Here is a 23383-nt window from a genome sequence, read left to right on the forward strand (position 1 = left end):
AGAGTGATTACTTTTGTTAGAAAGAGAATAGTTTTCAGGCTTATGGACTCTGGGAGATATATCAATGAAGGTAGTAAATGGTAGAAAAAAATAGTACCATACTTTACTTACTTTAATGAAGAATTGAGAAACATGAGTTTGTCAGTGGACCCAGAGGCTATTTAGAGGTAAATTTACTAGTGAGCAGAAGGAATTTATACACACACACCCACACATATACATATTTATAAGATATATATAATATATATATACACCTATATATATATTATATATATATATATATATATATATATATATATATATATATATATATAAAATCTTACACATCTGTAATGGAGAAATTCTTTGTGTTCTGAGCCTGGAGTGAAGAAATGATACTGAATAGAAGATTGGAGTGACTACCTTTTTAGTCTTCATTTTCTACAGATGTGACTGAAATTTGATGATGACAAGGCACATAAGATTAATATTAGAATTAACTCATCACATCTTTGTCCTTATTTTATTCAAATTTAGTCAGTTCTTATAGCTTCTTATGGCACCACCTCAATTTATAACAGCATAAGCTTTCACTTTGCTATGGATTACAAGTAAAAATTAAAACTTTAAATAACCACCACATTCAGTTTATTCTCAAAATTTTCTATATTGCCCCAAAGTCATATCATAATTAATGAAACTGGTCAAGATTTAATTGTTGAAAGTCAAATTACCTGTTCTAAATCTTTGCATAAAAGAGCTGGGTCTTTTTGGAAAAACATATCAAAAGGTTATTTATTCTCTTTGTATATTATGTGAATTTCAGTTTTGTTGAAGGAAAGATGAGTAAACACAATCCATAAACAAGATTAATAAATATGGTATCATTGCCAATTGTACAATTTTACCCCAAACTACACTTTAAATAGGTGAAGAAATTAATAAGTATCCCAATAATAGTAGTCAATTCTCATTTATCTGGGCATAAATATTCATCATGAAATTTTAGTTTACTATGTAGTAATTCTCCCACAAAGAAAGGCTACATTGGAAGAGGAATTGCCTCTATTAGAAGAATACTAGGCATCCCCTGAATTTTCATGAAAGTAATAAATGATAGATATAACATGTCTACACGATATGTGGGTTTATATGAATTTTCCTGTGTGAGACTATCTCTAAATTCAAATAGTAGTAGCTTTTTAGGTGATAAGTGTCTTCAGATTCACACCCAGAAAATCAGGTTTATTGATTTTATCTGGAATTCCAAGGGTTTATTTCTTATAATCCTTTTGTAGATCCAAGTTATCCTCAAGGTTAAGGTCTATTATTAAGGACATCCAAAATTTGTAGGTTACTTTCTTTGTTCAGAATAATCAAGGGGCAGGATTCAAGAGAAGGCAAGGAATAGCCTCTGCTTCCATTGACAAGTTTCTCCTTTTAAGGAGCCCAATTGCATCAGCATCTTTTTGTAATGACTGCATATGCTGTTAGAATTTTTTTTCCACAAAAGAGAATGTAGGTCTGTAGGTGGGATTTCTAACCTATTTAATAATATTTTACCTATATTAATTAACTACATCAATAGTGGTATTAAGGGCCAAGCTAGTTCAGACAATAAAGGATTTTCTTCTTTCATGTCTGTGTATTCTTTTAGTTCTATTAAGTCACTTTGCTGGTACATGTCAATACTATCCTTTGAATTTTAATAAGCTTTTTTTCTGGGACTAACTAAAACTAATTTTTTTTAAAAAAAGATATTAAGAACAAGATAAAAAATACCCCTAAAATAGGGAGAACTTGTGTATCATTCCAGAATCAGAAAATACTTCACAAATTTATGAATGAATGTTTTCCTAGAAATGGTGATATCAATTTACATAAATTGTATCTGTAAAGGACTATTCTAGGATAATCAAAACTTAGAGTTTAGGAGCTGGCTGTCAGTTAATATTTGCTCTTGTTAAAAAATGATTAATAATATTGAAATATGGAAGAAACCAGCATCTACATATTTAAGATTAAGTCAGTAGGGTCCAATACATATAGTATGAACAAAATAGTAAACACAAAATCATTAACTATTTGAACAATCAGGTGTTTAGCTATAGAAATGTAGTAGGTTCGTGACTCTTAACTATGTCTTGGATTTGTTTCATAGAATTGATCTAAACTTAAATCAGCTGGCTATACAAGATACAAATATCTTCTCTGCCCACAGAAGACCTAAGAAATGGGGTACAAATTAAATAATCAAAGATTTGAGCACCAGAATAAAGGGTTGGACGCTCATAAGCAGCAAGTTGAGGTTACACTAAAGAACCAGATGGACTTTTGAATCCGTATGTATCATTCAGAGCCCAAGCGGCGATTGATGAAAAACAGGCAATACCAAACATCACACATGACCAAGTCTGGAAGTCCATTCTCTCCCCCAGCTTGGCTAACATATTCACATTTGCAATTGTGTTTTTACAACTAGAATATTCTTATCCCCCAGAACCCCACCAAAAAAAAAAAAAAAAGAGAGAGAGAAGGATGAAACCTAAGCACTAGGGGAAATACATTTTTTCTCATTTTATTGTGAGTTCTAACAGAACTTTTGTTAAACATAGAGCACGTGAACACATGACAGTTTCCTTCATTTGTTCTCATATGGAGCTGATAGAAGAATACTTGGGAGGAATGTTTCTAAATCCATAGATAGCTTCTTTTGCATTTATTTCATTTTTTAAATATGACAAAGCATTAGAGGAAAAAAAGTTCCTTAAGTTGTGAGAATATCAAATATTACCCATCAATCCCTGAATCATGCTATTCAAAGTGCTTAAATCTACGCTAAAAATAGAACAAAAAATGTACTCCCAATGCAGCTAAATTAACACCTATGGATGCCTAAAATATGACTGTGGTCTGATTACTTCCTCTACATTTATTCCACACTTCCATCGTGCACATAAAAAAATAAAAAAATAAAAAGTTTCAAAAATGCCCCAAAGAATTAAACCAGGCCATTGCCACATTTACAGTTTTCTGAGCAGTGGGGGAGTTTGGAATCCAGTCCAATGAGGTTCACTGCCACCAGTCCCTGACAGGTGTCCATAATACAAAGTAAACAATGGCCTTCTCCGATTCTGAACATAACCCAATGTGCAAAGCTGACCTTAAAGTTTTATGTGTCCTTGTAGCTTCAGTTCTGGTTTGTGAAAATGTGACACGGATCCAAGGGAGCACAGGAATAAAGACAGATTTGTAGAGAAGGACCCAGGCAAGTTGTCAGGGAAGTAAACATTTTTTAAGCAAATAAAAATCAATGCACATCCTAAGACTCCTTTACCTTGTCAAACAGATACTGGGACCTTTGCACTGTTATAAAATGCTTATACTCATCTCTCACACGTTTGCAGTTCTATCTTACCCTCCCCAATGAACTCTATTGCAGTTTACACTTATCCTTTTTTTGTGGCCAACTCACAACTCACACCAAACTGTAGAATTGTTTTCTCATTATATGGTGGTAGGAATAAAGCAAATGTACAATAGTCACTACACGAGTCCACAGATGATGACTGGGATGGAAGTTCCTTTGATGAATCACTAAAGTAATGTTTAAGTTCTATTATCTGTTTCTGTCACATTGATTTTTGTAAAACTAAAAGCTACATAGGTAATATTTCCTTTTAACAATTCTGTTCTCTGTAGGTTCCTTTGTGATTGATTTTACATCATTCTTAACATGAATATGAATTAGCTGCTTATATCATCAATTTCAAACATAAAGCTAAGTGGTAAGTGATGAATTTCCTGGGAGCATCAGCTTTCTATTTCTGAATGATATAATCATATAGCTAAAATAAAATCAATTCTTTATACAGTAAAATTAATTATTTTAAATACTTTCTGATCTAATTTAAAAACTATCTTTTGTAAATAATGTTTACTTTGAAAATACTGATCTCTGTTGTTATTCATATGTTTGACCTCCTGAGTTCTTATTTAAACACCTTATATTAATATGTGTTGCTTATTCACAAACTGAAACCAAACACTTAGTCCTGAATGTAGCCTTAAATATTAAACACAAGTGAGTTAACATTTAAATACAAGGGGACCCACAATAAGATTCACAGATTTTCTCTGACTCTTTAGAAAATAACATTTTGTATAATACAAGGTGACAAAACATATTTGATGACACATCCTGTTCTTCCCTTTGGTTTGAAAGCCTTCAATGTAAATTTCATTTTGACTTGCCTTGATTCACCCTTTTGAGTTAACTTGCCTGGCATTTGCACATAATCTCATTTGCAGAAAAATTATAGCGGGAAAAGAGGAAGTAGAATATTAAACAAAAACAGCCACAAACACATTCATGCCTTTCCAGGAAGTGATCAAATATAGGGCTTGATTTTTTTGTTTTTTTGTTTTTTGTTTGTTTTTTTGTGTTTTTTTGTTTGTTTTGTTTTGTTTTGCTGTTTCATATATATTTATATTTATATTTATATATATATATATATAAGGGTACATCAACTCATTTAAAAAAACGGAAACAACACTCTCCCTCATTTTCATGCCCTCGATCTTCTCTTCTTAGCACTCTGTAGTGGTCACTGTCAAGTGACTAGCACGCCTTTGGGTCTAGAGTGTATTCTGAAGAGCAGTGAATTAAATGTTAAGACAGTTAGACCCACCCCCACCCCTCTGCAGAGTTTACACATCATGCTGCCATTAGAAGGGTAGAAGTGGGGAATGAGGTGGGACAAGGAAGAGATTCAGGGCCCTGACAGGCAGGCCCTCCTATGAACAAGTGTTCTTCTCTCTCTCTCTCTTGTTTTTCACAAATGGCAATGCTGGCGTTCGTTGCACTGCTCTCTGAAGGCCGACGTGGCCCAGCTGATTCTAGGCAGAACTCGAGAGAGGATCCGGTGCTCCTTGTCCCATCAGATAGATTTGTCCAAGCACCCCAAGGAAATGTTAAAAGCAAAATAAAAATTTAAAAAAGGAAATAAAAACCCATTCTAAAACTAAACTAATGAAGCAAAAAAGGGTTTTCTACCTATACATCAGTCTCTTCTTTAAAAAAAAATGTAAATTTACAAATTCCAATGACATATAAAACAAAGTCAAAAAATGTAATGGTAAGAGACATGGTAAAACAGGAAGACACTGATGCTACAAAGAAATTCCAAAAAACATATGTACAAGACCCTGTTTTTCCTCGTGTTCTAGAGATTGTAATGCATGTTTTTAACAGCAGCAGTCGAGGATTTAGTTCCAGGCACTGGACTGCAGATTCCGCTCAAACTCCCAGGAATGGGATGTCCCTTGCTTTTCTGTCACCAAATTACACTGGATATACTGGTCTCCCTTGGCAACAGCGGCAGGATGGCACTGTTTGTGTGGGCCTCATCTGGATTCTGCTCCCTGCTTGATTTTGTCTGTGGCCGCTGCCCGTTGATGAGTGTCATAGGGATGTTACAGTAGGTATGCTGATTTCCTATGGAGGTAAGAGGCAGGGTGCCAGTAGGAGGTACGTCGTACTCATAGCTTCGGTAGTAGTGTTTCTGACGCATTTGCGAATGGTACGTGTTGTGAAAGGTAGAACGGAGATCTGGATGGGCGGTGGCTAGAGCTGTGGAAGTGGCTGCGGCCATGGAAATGGCCGAGACAGTCTGCAGCTCCCCAAAAGGCCCCTGCTCACTGACATCTAAAGCCTGCTCGTGTGTAATGGGTTCTATCCTCTTAAAAGGCATCTCATACTGCAAACGTTTCCAGAACTTAGAGTTCAATTTGTTGCATTTTGGTCCATGCCATTTAATAACTGTCAGGAGCTTGATGGTGTGCTTGAGGGCCTCCACCTCCTGGTAGTTCATAATTCCTCGTAGCTCACTGCATTCAATTAGTATCACTTTAATTTCTCCAGTCGCAAGCATATTTCGAAGTCTGGTCTCCAGTTCAAAGATGCTCCAGCCCCTTCTAACTACGTAATTTGGGGTCATGACAATGATCAGCCGCTTGCTTTGATCTACACATCTTGCCACATCTTCAATGTATGCTAGAAAGAGAAAAGAATGTATAAGAATGAACAAGTTAATCATTTGGTCCAGAAAACCCTGGTAATTTCTCTATACATGAGGATTGCCATTTGTTGGGAAACACTTTGAGAGGATGAAAATAGCCAATCATCACTTTGAAGAGAGCTTGGGCCTTACATCTTGTAATGTTTGAAGTATTTCTCCCAGATACAAATATTTCATTTGATTTCATCCAGGCTCATAGAAGGAGATGCTTTAGAGAATAATTAAGCATTTTCTCTGGGGTATCAAAACTTAAATTTCATACGAATGCACAAAGACATTCCCTTTTTCAGAAACTAGTAGATACAATTTTTGAAGTCAAGAACCTCAAATTAAAACTCTATGTAAAAAGTAATGATGCAAACAAATTATGCAAATGAAAACACTAACTTACTTCCAGTTGGGATTAAATCTCTATCTGGTATAAACAACTTATATCCATAATGTTTTTCAAGCATATCAGGTAGAATTTCAAGGGCAAAACGTTCTTCTTCCCCAGTCTCTTGATTCCACTGGTCAGGATCCACTTTGGTATATGATAGGTAAGCATCATAATCTTTATTATCTGTTAAAAATACAGATACAGAGTAAAGTTGAATTCAGTACAAAGAAAACATTAGAACATAAAAAAACAATCATTTATTTTCATAAACACCTTCAAATGTCTCATTCCTGGAAAACAAAATGGGAAACCTTCATTAATTTTATTAAGTGTTCAATAAAACCAAATATTCTGAGACTAGCTTGGAAGTAGAAGGGGTCATATTTTGATTTTTGTTGTTGTTGTGAAAATAGTAGGAGGAAAATCAGTGAAGAGAGTAATGAGGACTGAAGGTGTAAATCAGTGGTATAGCAAGTATGTAACAGGCACAAACCCTGGGTTTCATTCCCAGCAAATGCAAAAAAGAAAAAAACATATATAATGAGATGCTGACTTCTATCATTTTTGATGCATAGAGTATAAGAAAATCTTTACTGTTTATAAAACTGCATGTTTGAATAGTAGTATGCTCTTATTGTAGATATTACATTCTTACATTCAACCAATCCTGCCTTTTTTTTTTTTTTTTTGAGAGGGGTACTTGCTGTGTTGTCCAGGCTGGCCTCAAATTCTGGTCTCAAAAGGTCCTCCTGTCTTAGTAGCTGGGATTATAGGTGTGTGCCACTCTATGAATTTCTCTTCTCTTATAATATCATCACTTTGATTAATAGGTAGCTAAGTCATAACCTTTCATGTTCTCAGATAGCTATGATCCTATCTTTTTTCTTTTCTTTTGAGATGAAAAGGTTTCACTATGTCATCCAGGCTGACCTAGAACTCCTGGGCTCAATTGAACCTCTTGCCTCAGTCTTTTGGGTAGCTGGGATTGTAGGTATACCATGCCTGGTTTGAGCAATGATTTTTAGATTCTATGTGCTGTGCACATAGCACCAATTTTGGAATTATTGATTAATTTCTCACTGAGACTCAGTTCTTGGGTTGCAGACTGAGAATATAATTAAATTGAATGATTATATAAAACATTTTTTTGCTGGTATCCATTTATTTTACACATAAAGTAATGCCAAATTGTTTGTCATCATTCTATTCAGTTTGGCCACAAGAATAAAAAAGTACAACATAAACTAAATGAAAGTTAGTGCTAAAATCTGATTTATCTCCTCAATCTTCCCCCTTCTTACATGACAACTTTAAACATTTGAGTACTATTATCATGTGTTCTCTTTATCTTATTTTTTTTCTAAATTTGCATCTCAGTTTCTCATTGGTTATTTCTAGAAAAAGAAATCACTTAACTTCTAGATAATCTCTTGTTTATCAATTTTGGTTTTAGAATATGATGTCAGGATTTATAATTCACCTCAATTCTAAATACCGTTAACCTGATTAGTTAGTCTATCAATATAAGTATCTTTAGCTCCAGTGTATTAATCAATTATTAGATCAAATTGGATTGAAATTCTCATAAATTTTAGAATGAAATGAACTTTGAGTTAGGCATAGAATTTAAAATCTGGGAGTGTAAGATATCCAAGATTGTATGACTTTTTTTTACCATTGCTCTCAGTGACTTGGGGATATTCCTTCAGACTTCAGGGGCACTAACACTCACTTTTTGAGATTTATATAAGTTTAATTCTTATAGTCAGATAATCGTGAGCCATGTGAGAAGTTGAAAGTTCAGTGGTCCATTTTCAGAATATAGTATTTAGCCTTAAGTGGGATATTAAGATCCAATCATAGGTGTTTTGAGCTTCCCAATCTTTATCCTATCATAGCCATTTTAACTGTAGCCCTTCTTTTTGCCTGCCCCAATTTTAAATTTAGTCAGTTGTGTAGATTGTAATCCCAAATTCCTCCTATCAGAGAAGAGGACAGTGATGGCTTAGGGATAAAAACAAGTGGACTGCCCACCCGAGTGTTCTTGCTTGCCGGACTTTGTTCAGTAGCACACCCTTCTAACAGAAGTCAAGTTTTCCTTACTGAGCTAGTTTGAAGCAGTGTTTGATTCTTTGGCACCCTGGTATTTCTAACAGCTGTCGAGAAATCATTCTATGATTACAATTTTCAGGGAAAACTGAGAAAACTGATTAATACACTGAAAGTTAAAACAGGTATCTAAGAAGCTAACAATGCCACTATAGGAACCTTGGTAGAAAACTTTAAACTATTGAAGATTTCTTTTTTTAAAGAAGCTTTTAGGGGAAAAAAAATTTTAGAAAATAGTAACCATCCAAAATGTGTTATATTTTGGTATTTCCTCTATTCTTTGTTCAAGATATAATTGCACATATGATAGATTACATTCAATTTTCACCAGAAAATATTATGTTTGGCATAGGAAGGCTTTGTCTATAGGTCAGAGTCAGTCTAAAATGGCACCATGTGCTGATGCAAACTCTTTAGTTGAGTAAGCAATCATAGCACATAATAAAGTAAGTATATCATTTGGGATTAATATTTAGTTAAAATACTCATTCTATAGATATTCCCGTGCATTTCATATAAAATATTAATTTTTCTTTGCAATATAGGTCAGGTAATTGCAGTCTAGTAGAAAATAGATAAATCAATAGTCTATTTCTATGGGATAAATGTGTTACTAGAAGTAGTACAGGTATCACAGGCCAAAGGGAGTACTTTGTAAGCCAGAATAATATTATTTTGTGCATATGACACTTTTTTGTGGGAAGTTTCTTTTTTTAAGCTTGCCCCCTAAACACTACAAAGTGTTGAAGCTCTTCTAAATCTGGGGTGTGTTCTAGCTAGATTCTTATTCTTTGCCCTTTGTCTTCTCTAGGATTAAAAATAACATGTTTACAACATAACAAGCTTCCTATCCCAAGTTCTATTCTTCACCTTTTATTTAGTTTTCATTTTAATAATAAAACATCTCACTGCTTTAGTGTTTAAACCTAAGGTGCAAGTTCTATTTACTTTCTTTTTTTGCTAGTCATTTCAAAGCTATTCATTAGTACAAAGAGTCTATGTTCGATTTTCTTCCTAGGTTAAGCTCAGTTCATTTATCAGCTGTTATATTTCACCCAATTTTCACTTTCTTTCTCTATGGATAATAAGAATAGAAAATGGTCAGCCAATCAGGGCAATGGTCCCCAATTAAGGGGACCTTCCTGGACTACCTGCAAAGACCTTTCTGGACTACCTGATAAAAACATTAATGGACCCATCAAGACCTTTTTCATATGCAAAGACTCCTTTGTCTCAGAGTCTACAAAAATGCTAGATAGGATGAATCTAGTTACAGGAAAGATTAAAACTCAAGGCTAAAGAACACAGTCCATGATTTTGGTACTTTTTCAATGCCTGTTTAACATAGATTTTGATCAATGCTCATACCCCCAAAAAACTATATAAGCCCTTGAGCTAGCATGCTAAAATGGATTTTCCTGCTCTCAGGTGCCCTCTTACATTCATTTTTCTTCTCACTGAAATAAATACTATTCTATTTACTCTTCTCTTCTGTTATTGTCCATGGATTTTATTCTTCAAATTTTTGAGACAAGAACCCAGAAATAAATTGGTGAATCAGAGAATCTAGTTTCATCTCAAAACTTCAGTTTCAAATTCAGCCACCAAATTTATCTTTCCAAACTAATCAAAACTTACGGAAGCTCAAAATCTCTATGTCTACCCATTGATTATATAAATATTCAACAACTAAATCTGTAGTTTGGTTTCCTTTAAATTGAGCTTGATTTCCCTCAGTCAGAGATGATCTCTTTTCAAATTTAGTATATCATTGTATTCTTTATCTTATTTTCTCCTTTAGACTTTATGACTCTTGTCTCAGACATGTAAGTAGGGATAGATAAGATGCTCAAATATACTTGTTGAAAAAATGAATGAATTTCTTTCATTTGGGCCACATGTGACACACACTGTGACTAGTTTCAAGAATTTTTAAATACCTGGCCATTTCTCAGGCCATATGGCTTTGGATATGTAGATTCCATGGTGCCTAGACTTTTCAAGAAATTGCTAAGAGCTGTGAGGGTTAGAGGTTAGCAAGGTTCCTTTGGACCTTTTGGAGTAGTCTTGAAGTGTGGCTCAATATGGTTCCAAAAAATCCAAAAGTCCTATGGCCCATGTCAATGCCACTAGGAATGTGTTTTGTAGACTGGAGTACAAATGACAAACATTTGGAAGATTTGATAAAACATAGATTTCTGTTTACCCCTTTCAGTGTTTCTCATTCAGTATTTGTAAGTCCTGAGAAACTGCATTTATAACAAGCTCCCAAGAGATGCTCCTGCTGGTCTAACGATTATACTTTGAGGATCTTTGTTGTAGAACAGAGTATAGACATGCAGAGGTTTTGATGACATCAAGCAACTGCAGTCAGCTTTAAGGTAATTGAGCAGAGCACCATAAACAATGAACCTTGCCCTCTTAGCTCCATTAGAAATGCTTTTTTTTTTTCATTTAATTACCATCTACCAGTATTTTAATTTCACTGACTAAATGAATAAAAGGCTCAAACATAGATTGTTACCATACTTTTAATCTCTTACTAGGAAAAGCACAATTCAGCCAAGAAATAAATTTGGAGACATCTTTTAATCTATCTTCAGAGACCATTTTAACTGGCATAAGATAGGTTTGGTTTCTCTTGCCATCTAGGTATTAGATGGAAGCTCTTACCTATGAGTACACAAAGATGTAAGTTCTCTCTCTCTCTCTCTCGGTCTCTCTGTCTCTCTGTCTCTGTCTCTGTCTCTGTCTCTGTCTCTCTCTCTCTCTCTCTCTCTCTTTATTAGCTACACATGACTGTACAATGATCTTGACAATTCATACATTTGAATCAGATGGGGTATAATTTCTCATTTTTCTGATTGCAACCTTGCAGAATCACATTAGTCATGCAGTCATGTATATAACCACAGCAATAATAATGTCTATTTTATTCTGCTGCCCTTCCTCTCCCCCCCTTCTCCTCCCCTCCCCTCCCATCACTTCTCTCTACCCAATCTAATATGACACACTTTGTTTTTTTTCTCCTCACAACATCATCCATGTATTCTGTATAACAATGAGGGTCTCCTACCATCTTCCGTGCAATTCCCCTTTTCCCTCCTTTTCCCTCCCACCTCTCTTCCCTATTTAGTGGTAATCTTTGAAATGTTTTTAATACAGATGACATACAATAAAAACAAAATAGATAAAAATCCACATTTTGTTCAAAAAGGGAGCCAGATGGGGTGGGGCATACCTGCAATCACAGTGTCTTGGGAAACTGAGGCAGAAGAATACTTCCCAGGAGTGTGAGGCCAGACCAGGCAATATAGTGAAACCCTATCTCAAAAAGGGGGAGGGGAATAGATTCTTGTCTAGACTAATATATAAAGTGACGACATTAACGTTAAATGAACTTTGGGAATTGATGCTATGGCCTCAGTCAGTTTGCTATCACTTCATGTCATCTAGATGGATTTACAGTATTTAAACTTATAACTCCTAGTTATAAAGGAGTTATTTGCAAGCATTATCATGCTGGCAGAAATCCCCTTTGCAAGCATCCATGGCACCATCTTCAAATAAATGGGATGCTTGATTGATATCTAATTTCTATCTTTCTCTAGAGTCTATGTCAGTGTAGTAATGGGTTAGGCATTTATTTACCACCAGAAGCAAAACCCTGATTTGTAAGTTGTCAGATGGGAAATACAGTGCCAGATACCATACTAAATTCAGCAATGTTTTCTGACTCAAAACCATATGGATTCCAAGGTCTCATCTATTTTCACAATTGGCATCTGAATATGCATCATGGATAATATTTCTGAGGTTGTTTTTGACATCTGTATGAGCATATTTTGACAAATCTTAATGTGTATGAGCTTTAAGTGTCTAGTGAAACTTTGAAAAAGTTGGCAGTTTCATTACTATAAAAAAACAAAATTAACCAGGTATAGTGGCACATGTTTGTAATCCCAGCAGCTCTGGAGGCTGAGGCAGGAGGATCACGCGTTCATGCCAGCCTCAGCAATGACGAGGTGCCAAACAACTCATGAGACCCTGTCTCTAAATAAAATATAAAATAGGGCTGGGGATGTGGCTCAGTGGCTGAGTGCCCCTGAGTTCAATCTCTAGTTCCCCCCCAAAAAAACCCACCAAAATTATACTAATATTTTTAAGGGACAGTGCTATGATCATTTAAATTAAGCTTTGGTTTATAAACAGCTTAAAAGTTATATAGTGGACAAGTTTTTTCTTATTTTCTAATTTCAGCTAACAACTATAATTTGGTTCACTGAAGAGGTAGAAAAACAGCAGCTGGTAGATAATTCTTTGAAATAATTCTTCATAATCTCAAATATAGTTATTAAGTTAACTCTTCATGATTTTCAAGTGATTCTGATTGAGTTGTCTTACCCCGCAAAAAGTCAAAACAAACAAATAAAAAACAGAAAATACACAAAATACCTGAGATCAAAATCAATCAATTTGTATCTATCTATCTATTTATCTATCTATCTATCTATCTAAAGTCAAACAGGTCCTTCAGATTTTATTCATTACATTGACTGAAATGACTACTGGCGTTTGTCACTGTTTTATAAGAAAATGTTTTTGAGGGGAGAAAAGGAAGTTTAGACTGTATGGAGTTAATAAATAAAACAATGAATTAAAAATATTATTAAGAAGGCTAGGGGTGATGGCATGCATTTTAGTCCCAGCTACTCAGAAGGCTGAGGCAGAAGGATCACTTGGGCCCAGGAGTTCAAGACCAGACTTAGAGACACAGCAAGAATCCATCTAAAAAAAAATTTATTAAGAAATCTTAATGGGGGTAGGCAAATTGAAACTGTTTTAGGAATTAAAAAAAGAATTGAGAAAGGTTATAAATAAAAACATACTTGTTTTTAACATATGAAAAGATATTAGCCTCAATGCTCTTTAGGAGGATTGAGAAGTCAAGGGATTCATGCATGTTTTAGAATAACATAGCATTTAAAAATATCAGAAAATGTAATTTGACAGCTCCCTTTTCAAGATGAGAGTGGTGGTTATATTGGATCTAGGGTACAGAAGAGATTTACTGACAACAGAAATAGTTTGAGATTGACATCCAGGTCTTCAGTAGCTTTTAACCTTTAAACACCTATTGAATAGTTGTCAGATGTTATTGGCAGCTGGCCATATCTTTTTTATTCTCAAATATTTATAAGTCACATAATTGACTAGTGACAAAAGCCAACATTCAGCAAATGGGTTACCAAATGAGAATGGAGGACTCAAAGATATATTGTGTATTTTATCTTGAAAGCTTATTGTGTATGTTTAGGCATAGCATGTTAGCTTAAAAAACTGTGATAATTATAAATTATCATTTATATAATTTGAATAAATAAGAGTTTTAGGAAAGTAAGCCTCATTCTTTCTCATGTCTCAGATTTGCTTTCATATACTTTCTCACATTTCTAAGGCATAGTTTTTCAAATAAAAAAAACTTTGCATAGCTAAATCATATTTATTTGAATGAACATGCATTAAATATATATTCTTTATATTTTGATTTTATGATTATTGGATGTGATTATTGAAAGAGTGAAAAAGTTTCATTCATTTTTTCAGTGCTGGTATTTGAATATAGAACCTTACACATGTTAGGCAAGCACTCGTACTTTCACTTGCTTTTAATTTCACTTGTGTCATGACAATCACTGACAATTGTATTCTAAAATAAAGGTGCTTGAATTAAACATTTTAAAGCTATACAATAATGTTCAGTTTACATGTTGTCCATTTGGTACTTTTCTGGACTATTTTAATTCATAAGGAATCAAACACTTGAATATGACACTAATTAAAATATTTATGGCTGGGTATGGTGGCACACACCTGTTATCCCAGAGATTCACAGAAGGATCACAGGTTCTAGACCAGCCTCAGCAACTAGTGAGGCCCTAAGCAACTTGGGGAGACTCTGTCTCAAAATAGAAAATAAGGGGGGTTGGGGATATAGCTCAGTGGCTGAGCACCCCTGGGTTCAATCCCTGGTAATAAAAAATATATGGTGTGACATAATGGAAAAAAAGTAGCAAAGCTCAAATCCTGACTTGATGTCATATTTCTTTATATTTAAAATAGTACCTTGGGGGGCTAAGAGTATAGCTTAGTGGTAGTGTACTTGTCCACTATGCAAGAGGTCCTTGGTTCAATCCCCAATTATTCCAAAAATAAAATAAAACAGAATATCTTCCTGAAGCTATCCAGGGGAAAATGAATCCTTATAACAACAAAATGCCCAGCCCCAAAGAGTCATTTGTTAGATATTAATTTCCTTCCCTTGCTTCTTTAAGAGGGCAGTAGGTAACAGATTAGAATCCTTAAGAGGGTAAGAGGTAGCAGAATAGTACAGGAAGCAGAGGATTTGCAAGTTAAAAAAAAGGCTAGATTCTTACCATTTAATAATAATCATATACCAAAAAGAATTATATGTCACTCCTTCTGGAATTCAAAAACTCATCTAGGTTGTTCCTGTGTATGCAATATTTAATCACCACCAACAATATATATTTTTTAAATCCAGAGAAATAAAACCCCAAGCCCTATAGTTTCTACATGATTTACAGAAATGCTGTGTTTCGCTGATGGACATGAGGACAATAATTTCTGAATCGATGAATAAAGAGTAACCTTGTAATGGAAAAAGAAAGAAAAATAAACTGTACAGCCTAAGATTGTATCAATGCCAATTTGTTTCATATACCTGAAATGAAACAGATGTTCACATTTTCTGAGGGGGGGTGTGTAGATTATAAAAGATTGCTCTAACTCATTTTGTTCAATACTTGTAATAACTCCCAATGTCAGGCTAGGAGATCTTTTCCTTCATCTTTAAAATAGAAATCGTGTTAGTTATTATAATGTTCTTATAAGTTTGCCCTGCTGTCATTATGAGTAAGCATGCCCTGGAAACCCCACAGGCAGAGGGAGAAAAACAACAACAACCAAAAAAATATCCCCATACTATACTCTGGGAAAAACAAACATAAAGCAGGGTTACAAGCTTTTAAATAAAGCTGGAAGGGATACTCCAGGCAGAGGCATGAAGGAGCAAAGAAGCTCATGTTTTTTTGATGTTTGTATTTTCTTTTTAATTATTCCAGCACAGACTGTGGTACTGTGTTTTTATAAGTTCTACTCTAGAGACAATAGGTTGCCCTTATCAGGATGGTCAGCTAGTATTTAATTAGAAAAAGGCAGCATCTACATACATTTAAACTATCTTTATTTCTGATTTAAAAAATAGATATTTTGGTAATTAGCATAATATACATTAGAAATTGGGTTTCATTGTTAAAATTAGTGGCTTTTTAATTAAGCATAGGATCTTTGAAATAGTCTTTCCAGGGTGAAATCAGTGCTAATCAAGATATGAATTACTTAATTTAGACACACACACCTCATCTATAATAATCTACCAGGGTCAGTAGCCTGCCCTCTTGGGGAAACTCTTTTAGTTTTAAGTCCACAATGGTCCTGTTACCTGATGAGGAATATTTTTGGATGACATTAGATGGAATGCCTGATCCTACCCCTGGAGTACTGCCACATTTGCCACAGAAAATTTCTTGCAAGGTTTGTATGACCCCCCCCCACCACCACACACACACACTACAGGGTAGGAACTTCTTCAACTTTAAGGATCGGTTATATGCCTATTTGTTAGCAGAACTTGTCCAATCAATTTTTCATTTTATTATGGAATCAAGATGATGACAGAGTAGCTAACCTTTTCCTAATCCTTAATGATTATGGTTACCTCATTCAGCTAAAAGAATTCGAGAATTATGCATAATTACATTGTCTTAAGTTAGTTCTCAACAGCTGTGTTTGTCCAAAAACCAACATCTCACTGTAATTGGAATGGTGTGTGTTCAGATCCCATGGGAGTGGCAATGATGCACAGGGAAGTTTGGCCACCCTTAGCAACTGCTTTTGAGCTAAGAAGACTGGATTTACTCTGGAAGGCAAAACGGGCCTTTTTTTAAATTTTGGGGGAGATTTAAAAAATGCCTGTCAGAATGTGAAGGGTAAGTAGGGGTTCAAGAATGATAGCAAGAAGAGGTTTGTAGGAGGCTTAGGCAGAGTTATAATTAAGGGTAAGGAAAAAAGGGGGTGCAGCTTCAAGAGGTGCAATTTACTGACCTTGAAACTAATTGGAAATGGCAGGTGAGGAGAAAGTATGGCCAGTGAGGTAACAGATGGTGAAAAAACTAAGCGATGAAATTCAGGACGATGAGAAATGAGTTATGGGAGGGGAGCAGGTAATATAAAAGCAGGGTTTGGGATCTTTCTTGGTAGAAATAACCAGTAACTAGAAAAAAATTAAACTGAAATAGCAGAACTGGAAGCAGGACATTTAGATTTAGGAATTATGGGTTTACAAATGTAATTAAAGATAGAATGTTGGGCTGGGGTTGTGGCTCAGAGGCAAAGTGCTTGCCTGGCGTGCATGAGGCACTGGGTTCTATCCTTAGCACCACATAAAATAAAGTTATTGTGTCCACATATAACTAAAAATAAATATTTAAAAAAGATAGAATGTTAATGTGATCCAAAAAGTTGAGTGTTGTCACATTAGAAGAGAACTGGTAAGGCCTGAATCCAGGGGAAACAATAAAATGTAAAGTTATATAGAGGAGGAGCAAGCAGATATGTGAATAAACCAAGAAATCAAAGCATATTCTATCTCAGAAACATGTCAGAATTCTTCTTTATCAAAATATTTCTGATACAGAACTGATATAATCAATTAACACTCATTAGAACAACTTGATAGCAACTGACTAAATGTGCCTCAAATACCAAATACTCCATTTTCCATCTGATACAATGGCAGCAATTCTTGGGATTAAGAGTCATTTCTAGTTGTATGAATATTAGTGATAAACATAACATTTGTTATTCAATAAATATTCAATGGATCTGTTATTATAATCAATCACCTCATTAGGCCATCACTTCAATTATTAGCTAAAGTTTGTATGCATGTGTGCACGTGTGTGTGTGTGTGTGTGTGTGTGTGTGTGTGTGTGTGTATCTTGTTCTGGCGATTGTCCCAAGAACCTTGTGTTACCTACAAAAGTGCTCTGCCGACACAGAGCTACACCCCAGCTTCCTATTAGCTAAACTTTATTTCCTTGTTCTTCTTCATACCCTTTGCTTTTTGTTACTTCCAAGAAAATTTTATGAAATTCCCCTTTCAGGAGAGGTAAAACTGATAGAATGGCCAAGAATAAAGAGCTTTGACCTCTGAATTACATATTTAAAAGGTGAGACAATAATCTGAACAGTCTGTTCTTCTTAATAGTTCTCCCCTCTTTGGAAGAGAAAAAGACTTGTAGGAGAGCTAGGAACTATGTGGATTTAATGATGTCAGAGAAGCTCTCCACCACTGGAAGCATATGCCATTATTAAATCATAATAGTATGTGTAGAAGGATATAAGGGGATGTGATTAAGGTATAGAGGTTGCCTGGGTTTCTGAGAAGGACTCAAGGCCCAGGGAGGGCAAGGGTCTAATAGAATCTCCTATAGTCTGAGGCAGAATCTGTAAATAGAAAGGATTTGTGATCTTTCCCCCAGGGATTGTCTTGGGAAACTACTTTTTAGAGAAATTCTGCACACAACATGGGATCTGCATGTTAATGAGGCTATGCTTAAGGGGATGATTTTTTTTTTAAACAGGGATATGGGTTTGCAATGTAGCAGAGTTTATGGTGCTAGAAATACATGTAAGCATGTCTGAAATTTCCAATAGAATAAAGTCTGAACAAGTGTGTGAAGCTTGTGTCTGGAAACTACAGCAAAGATTTTGGCCTTGAGTAACCAGGGCTCAGTCCAAAGAACTGGTGGGAGTATCTCAAATAAGACAGATGGTGTAGGCACCAGAGGTCTTTCCCCTTTACCAGAAAGCTGTATGTGAGTTCCCTAGAAATGGGTTTCTTGAGGGAAAAGGGAAGGAGAAGGGAAATGGAAAATCTCAATTTAAAACTCAATGTTAACACATAAGAAGGTGAATTCCAAATCAGAACTGAAAGTTATCTTGGGGTTGCAAGGTGATAAGATTTTATTTGTTTGTTTGTTTATTTATTTTGCTATTGCTGGAAATGAGAATTTGAGAGCCAAGTTGGATACATTTAGATGACTAAAGAATTAGAGAAATGAGATTTTGTGTGCGTGTGTGTGTGTGTATGTGTGTATGTGTGTGTGTACATGGTGCTGGAGATTGAACCCAGGACCTTGTGCAAGTGAGGCAAGCACTTTACCGACTGAACTATATCCTGAACTCTATAAATATGAAATTATGTATGCCTAACTTTTGTTAAGATGTAGATTTTGAACTTACACATTATGGTTATTATCGTATTATGGTTCTGAAGGAACAATGTTTCTGAAAGTTCTACAGGTCAGATGAGATGCAGCAGGATGGAGTTAAGAATGAGGTTCTGTTCATTTCAGCTGGAGAATGTCTACTTTTAATACAAGGAGGGTGCTCATATCATTGCACTTGTTGTAAGACTTCCTCCTCTAAAAGACATTTGAAGGTGAGTGTGGTGGTGTACACCTGTAATCCCAACAACTCAGGAGACTAAGGGAGGAGGAGCACAACTTATCCAGGGGCTAAACAACTTAATGTGACCCTGTCTCAAAAAAAAAATAAATAAAAATATATATAAAGGGGTTAGGCATGTAGCTCAATGGTCAAGTAACCTTGGGTTCAATCTCTGGTCCAACCAAAAAAGAAAAAAAAATGAACAAGCACTGCCTTGACAATCCTTGCTTCCCCCTTCCTTTTAAGGGGATTATTTGTGCATTAACCTTATCTAGATGATAATTAATTTAATTATCTTAGTTTTCTTTGAGTCTAGTGCATTCACAGTAGCATGTCAAGGAAAACCCTTCTAGTTAGATCCCTGATAGTGCATTCAACATGACCCTAGGGAGAAGGTTCTAACAAATTCTAAGGCATTTATTAGCAAAATTAGCTTTCTGGGAGATCCTTCTCATCTACTAGAATATTATTTTTTAATGTATCCTGGCTATATTTTTTTTTGTTTAAAACACAAGAAAGTCTGAGAACTCAACAGCTTCAGAATAGCAGTGAAATCTAACAAGCAGGATCCCCAGAGAAATATTCAAATTACTGAAAGTTCAACTGTATATAATTCATAATTTTTATTTTATTCCATTATTTTCTACATTCAGAAAATGATATATAAAAGCTATATCGAAAATTAATGAATTGGGTAATCATTGGGAACACAAACATATTCAAAATAGGGTTAATAGATAAAGTAAAACTTGTCTACAAAATCTGCTTTTTTCCCAATATCTTCTATTGTTCAAATGACAAGAGATCTTTAGATGATGCCGAACACACCAAATTTGAAAAGAAAAAAAAATAAGATGATGATTCAGTATTCAATAAAATAAAGGATTTGAAAACAGACTTATTTTCAAATCCCACCCTGGCCACTTATAGTAATACTTGTATTATCATCTTGAGTAAGTTATTTAACCTCTGGAAGACTCAGTTGCCTTATCAGTAAAATGGAGATTATAATATTGACCTTAGAATTTATGTGAGGCTTAGCAAGGATGATTTGAAGAATGTCTAACACCCTGCTTGGTATGCTCATCCAACAATAGCTCTGACATTGACAATTTTCTCACATCTCTTTGAAGCAGTAGCAAAGAAAACTAATAATCTATGTGAATAGCCAAGACAGTTAGAAACAGAGAACAACTAGGCAAGCCATCACTTAAAACAAACAAACAAAACCACAGGTTTGCTTCAGCCCAGACTTCATCCTAATGGGAAAGGGAGAACTATAGTTTGCTCCCTTTATAAAACTGACAACCTCCTGTTCTGCCTATGGATTTCTTCCAGAGGGCCCTGCACAGGTGGCAACAAGGGAAATTGCTTAATTTTTCTTTGTACTTTTTAATGCAAAATTGACAGTGAAAAAGTTTATAAATATGATAGAAAAAGCTTTATAATTTGCACTATTCGTTTCCAACTGGTATATGCTTCCTATAGTGCCTGTTTATCTTATGTTTTTCAAATGATACAAAAGAAGAGGGGAAAAGACTGCTTAATTTCTCTAATGAGTGGTTTAGGGAGTTCAACTGTAAGAGCCCTAAATTCTTTTGAATTTTGAGAAATAGAAAGTCCAGTGGTCAATTTTCAGAATATAGCTTTAATTGGATCCAATTGTAACCATTTTGATTATAGGCCTTCCTTTTGCCTGCCCTAATTTTAAAATTAGCCAGTCTCAAAGATTATACCCATGAGCTCCTCCAGTCAGGGTGAGAGACAGCACTATCAGGGTGAGGGACAGCACTGCATTAGGGATATATGCAGGTGGACTGCCCACCCAGGTACTCTGTTTTTTTTAAGAGAGAGAGAGAGAGAGAGAGAGAGAGAGAGAGAGAGAGAGAGAGAGAGAGAGAGAGAGAGAGAGAGAGAGAATGAGAATTTTAATATTTATTTTTTAGTTTTCGGCAGACACAACATCTTTGTTTGTATGTGGTGCTGAGGATCGAACCCGGGCTGCACGCATGCCAGGCGAGCACGCTACCGCTTGAGCCACATCCCCAGCCCAACACCCAGGTACTCTTGCTTGCTTGCTTGCTAGCCTGGTTCTGGTTGTATGCCCTCTGGCAGAAATGTAGATCACCTTGCCTACCCACTTTTGAGCATGTGTTTGATTTCTTGTGGTACTTTGATATTTCTAACAGAATGTACACATATACCTGGCTGACCAAAAGCAAAGAATAATTATGATTTCCACAAAACAATATTTACTTCTTCAACTGAGTAAAAATGTTAGATGTGTTATTATGAAAACAATGTGCTTGTACACTTTTTTATCTGTTGGTCCACACTTAGAATAAAAATTAGCCTATCTAAATATAGCAAAATAAACAAGATTGAAAATACTGCTGGGTGAATGCTAAAAGATTCAGTACAGTTTATTATACTGATCATTTTAAACAGGAACAAATTAAGATTCACTTCAAACTCCTGGGCTAGGGAACACAATTAAAAGAGACACTCCTTACCTATAGAAAAGTAAAGCTGGCCTTTCAGTACTGATTACAAGGTGAGAGAAAATGAACACTCTGATGGCATTGCAATCAGTGTTTGTAATTTGTAAGTGCTGTTTAGAATACAATTCTAAAAAGGGTAGGTGTTGCTTTACAACTTTCAGAGGAAAATACCTATTGGCTCCAATGTATCATACACATATTTCAGTACAAATTATGAACTTACAACTGAACATGGAAAGATTATAAGACCTGCTGCCAGTGATTTTGCAAGTAACTTTTCTTCAATAAAATAAAGGCAGGGAAAAATAATAAAAATATTCAGAAACAATAATAAAAGGGGAAACTCTTCTTACCTCCATCCAGCTCCTCAGCTCCAAAATGATTCCTGTAGAAGAGCATGATTTCTATCTTGTAACACTTATAGATGGTCACCAAACAAACAAGCAGCAGGAGAATAGCACCAAGCCCTCCAGCAAGTTCAACTGTGTACATTAGCTCTGGAAAAAATAGCAATAGAGAATGATACAATTTTCACATCTGAAAATCATGAATTCAATTTAATTTCACATTTTTCTGGATGAGACTTGATGTGGGTTATGGGTTACCATTATCTTTTCCTTTTTTTGCATGAGAATTTGACCTCTCCATAACTTTAAGCTACGTTTCCTTGGTAACTTGATAAGGTGGTATGTGGTAACTGTGTTGCTAAGTAACATTGCTTATGGTAAAAATGAACCTTGTTTGGTTGATTGCATTTGGACTGAGAACAATATAACTATCTGATTGAAAACTATAATATTGGGATTGCCTGAGTGCAGTGAATTTTATATATAAACATATCTCTTTGGAGATCCTATAAACTATGCTTTTGGAGACGATAAGAGAAATATTGGTTCCTGTGGATGTGAAGCTTTTAAGCCTGGGTGGTTTCTGCACTCACCAAATATGAATCTTGATCTCTCTCACTTGGGAGTTGGAACCAAAGGAAAGTGAGGTGTCAGTGCCTGGAGGGCACTGTGGACTATTGCATAGAGTGTCCAGAGGACTGCCCAATCAATGCTACTTGCTGACTTCTGCCAGGAGCAATGACTTCCCAACTACATCTTTCTAGATGGGTGTCCCGGAGGTGGACCATAATCTTGGAGGCTGAATGCTTACTTGTATTTAAGAAGTAGGCTCCCTAGTGGATACCAAAGCAAAATACATTGTTAATATTTTCCTTTCGGTAAGCTTAATTTTTCTCTTTCTTTGCTTCCCATTATACCAGGGATGTTAACTACAATCTATCCAAAAAGGGGGGTTTTCTTGACATCTTCTATATCAATTGTGCGTATTACATAAATATTTATCAGAAAAATTAGGGGGTAAAATTTTCTTTTTTTTCTCCTTTAGCATTTATGAACATTATAACAAAATTAAGATTACTTGTAAGTCACCATGCACATATGTTGAAACTCACATTACCTAAGTGTGTGTATGCATGTTGTCCTTGATCATTCTATTCCAAATATTATTACTGAGGGGTAGCTATTCTTTCCTGAGGCTAACTATTACCTCAAAAACTACTAGTTTCCTTAAATGCTATTAAGTACTAATATTTCGGAAATGAAAGCATTAAAATAATGATATTTTAGATTCTGAGAGAAACCACCATTGGATGAGTTTTGTAATTTCATCACAATAGTCAACATAAGCTTAGAATGAAAACTGAATCTATGCTAACATGTATTCTTAGGTTA

At 35.2% G+C, this 23383-nt stretch overlaps 1 protein-coding gene across 1 annotated transcript in view; it reads right to left on the reverse strand.

Annotated features, from left to right (window-relative positions):
* Positions 1-304: 304 nt before the first annotated feature.
* The window catches only part of Il1rapl1 (interleukin 1 receptor accessory protein like 1), a 1228987-nt gene continuing 1205908 nt past the window's right edge, over positions 305-23383 (reverse strand). Inside the window, exons 9-11 of the mRNA XM_021728996.3 lie at positions 21998-22141; positions 6451-6621; positions 305-6034 (exon numbers count right to left, since the gene is read on the reverse strand). Of these exons, the coding sequence (XP_021584671.2) occupies positions 5316-6034; positions 6451-6621; positions 21998-22141 (1034 nt within the window). The 3' untranslated portion in view covers positions 305-5315. The remainder of the gene's footprint in view (positions 6035-6450; positions 6622-21997; positions 22142-23383) is intronic.

Source organism: Ictidomys tridecemlineatus, chromosome X (assembly GCF_052094955.1).
Source record: "Ictidomys tridecemlineatus isolate mIctTri1 chromosome X, mIctTri1.hap1, whole genome shotgun sequence".
Taxonomy (NCBI): Eukaryota; Metazoa; Chordata; class Mammalia; order Rodentia; family Sciuridae; genus Ictidomys; species Ictidomys tridecemlineatus.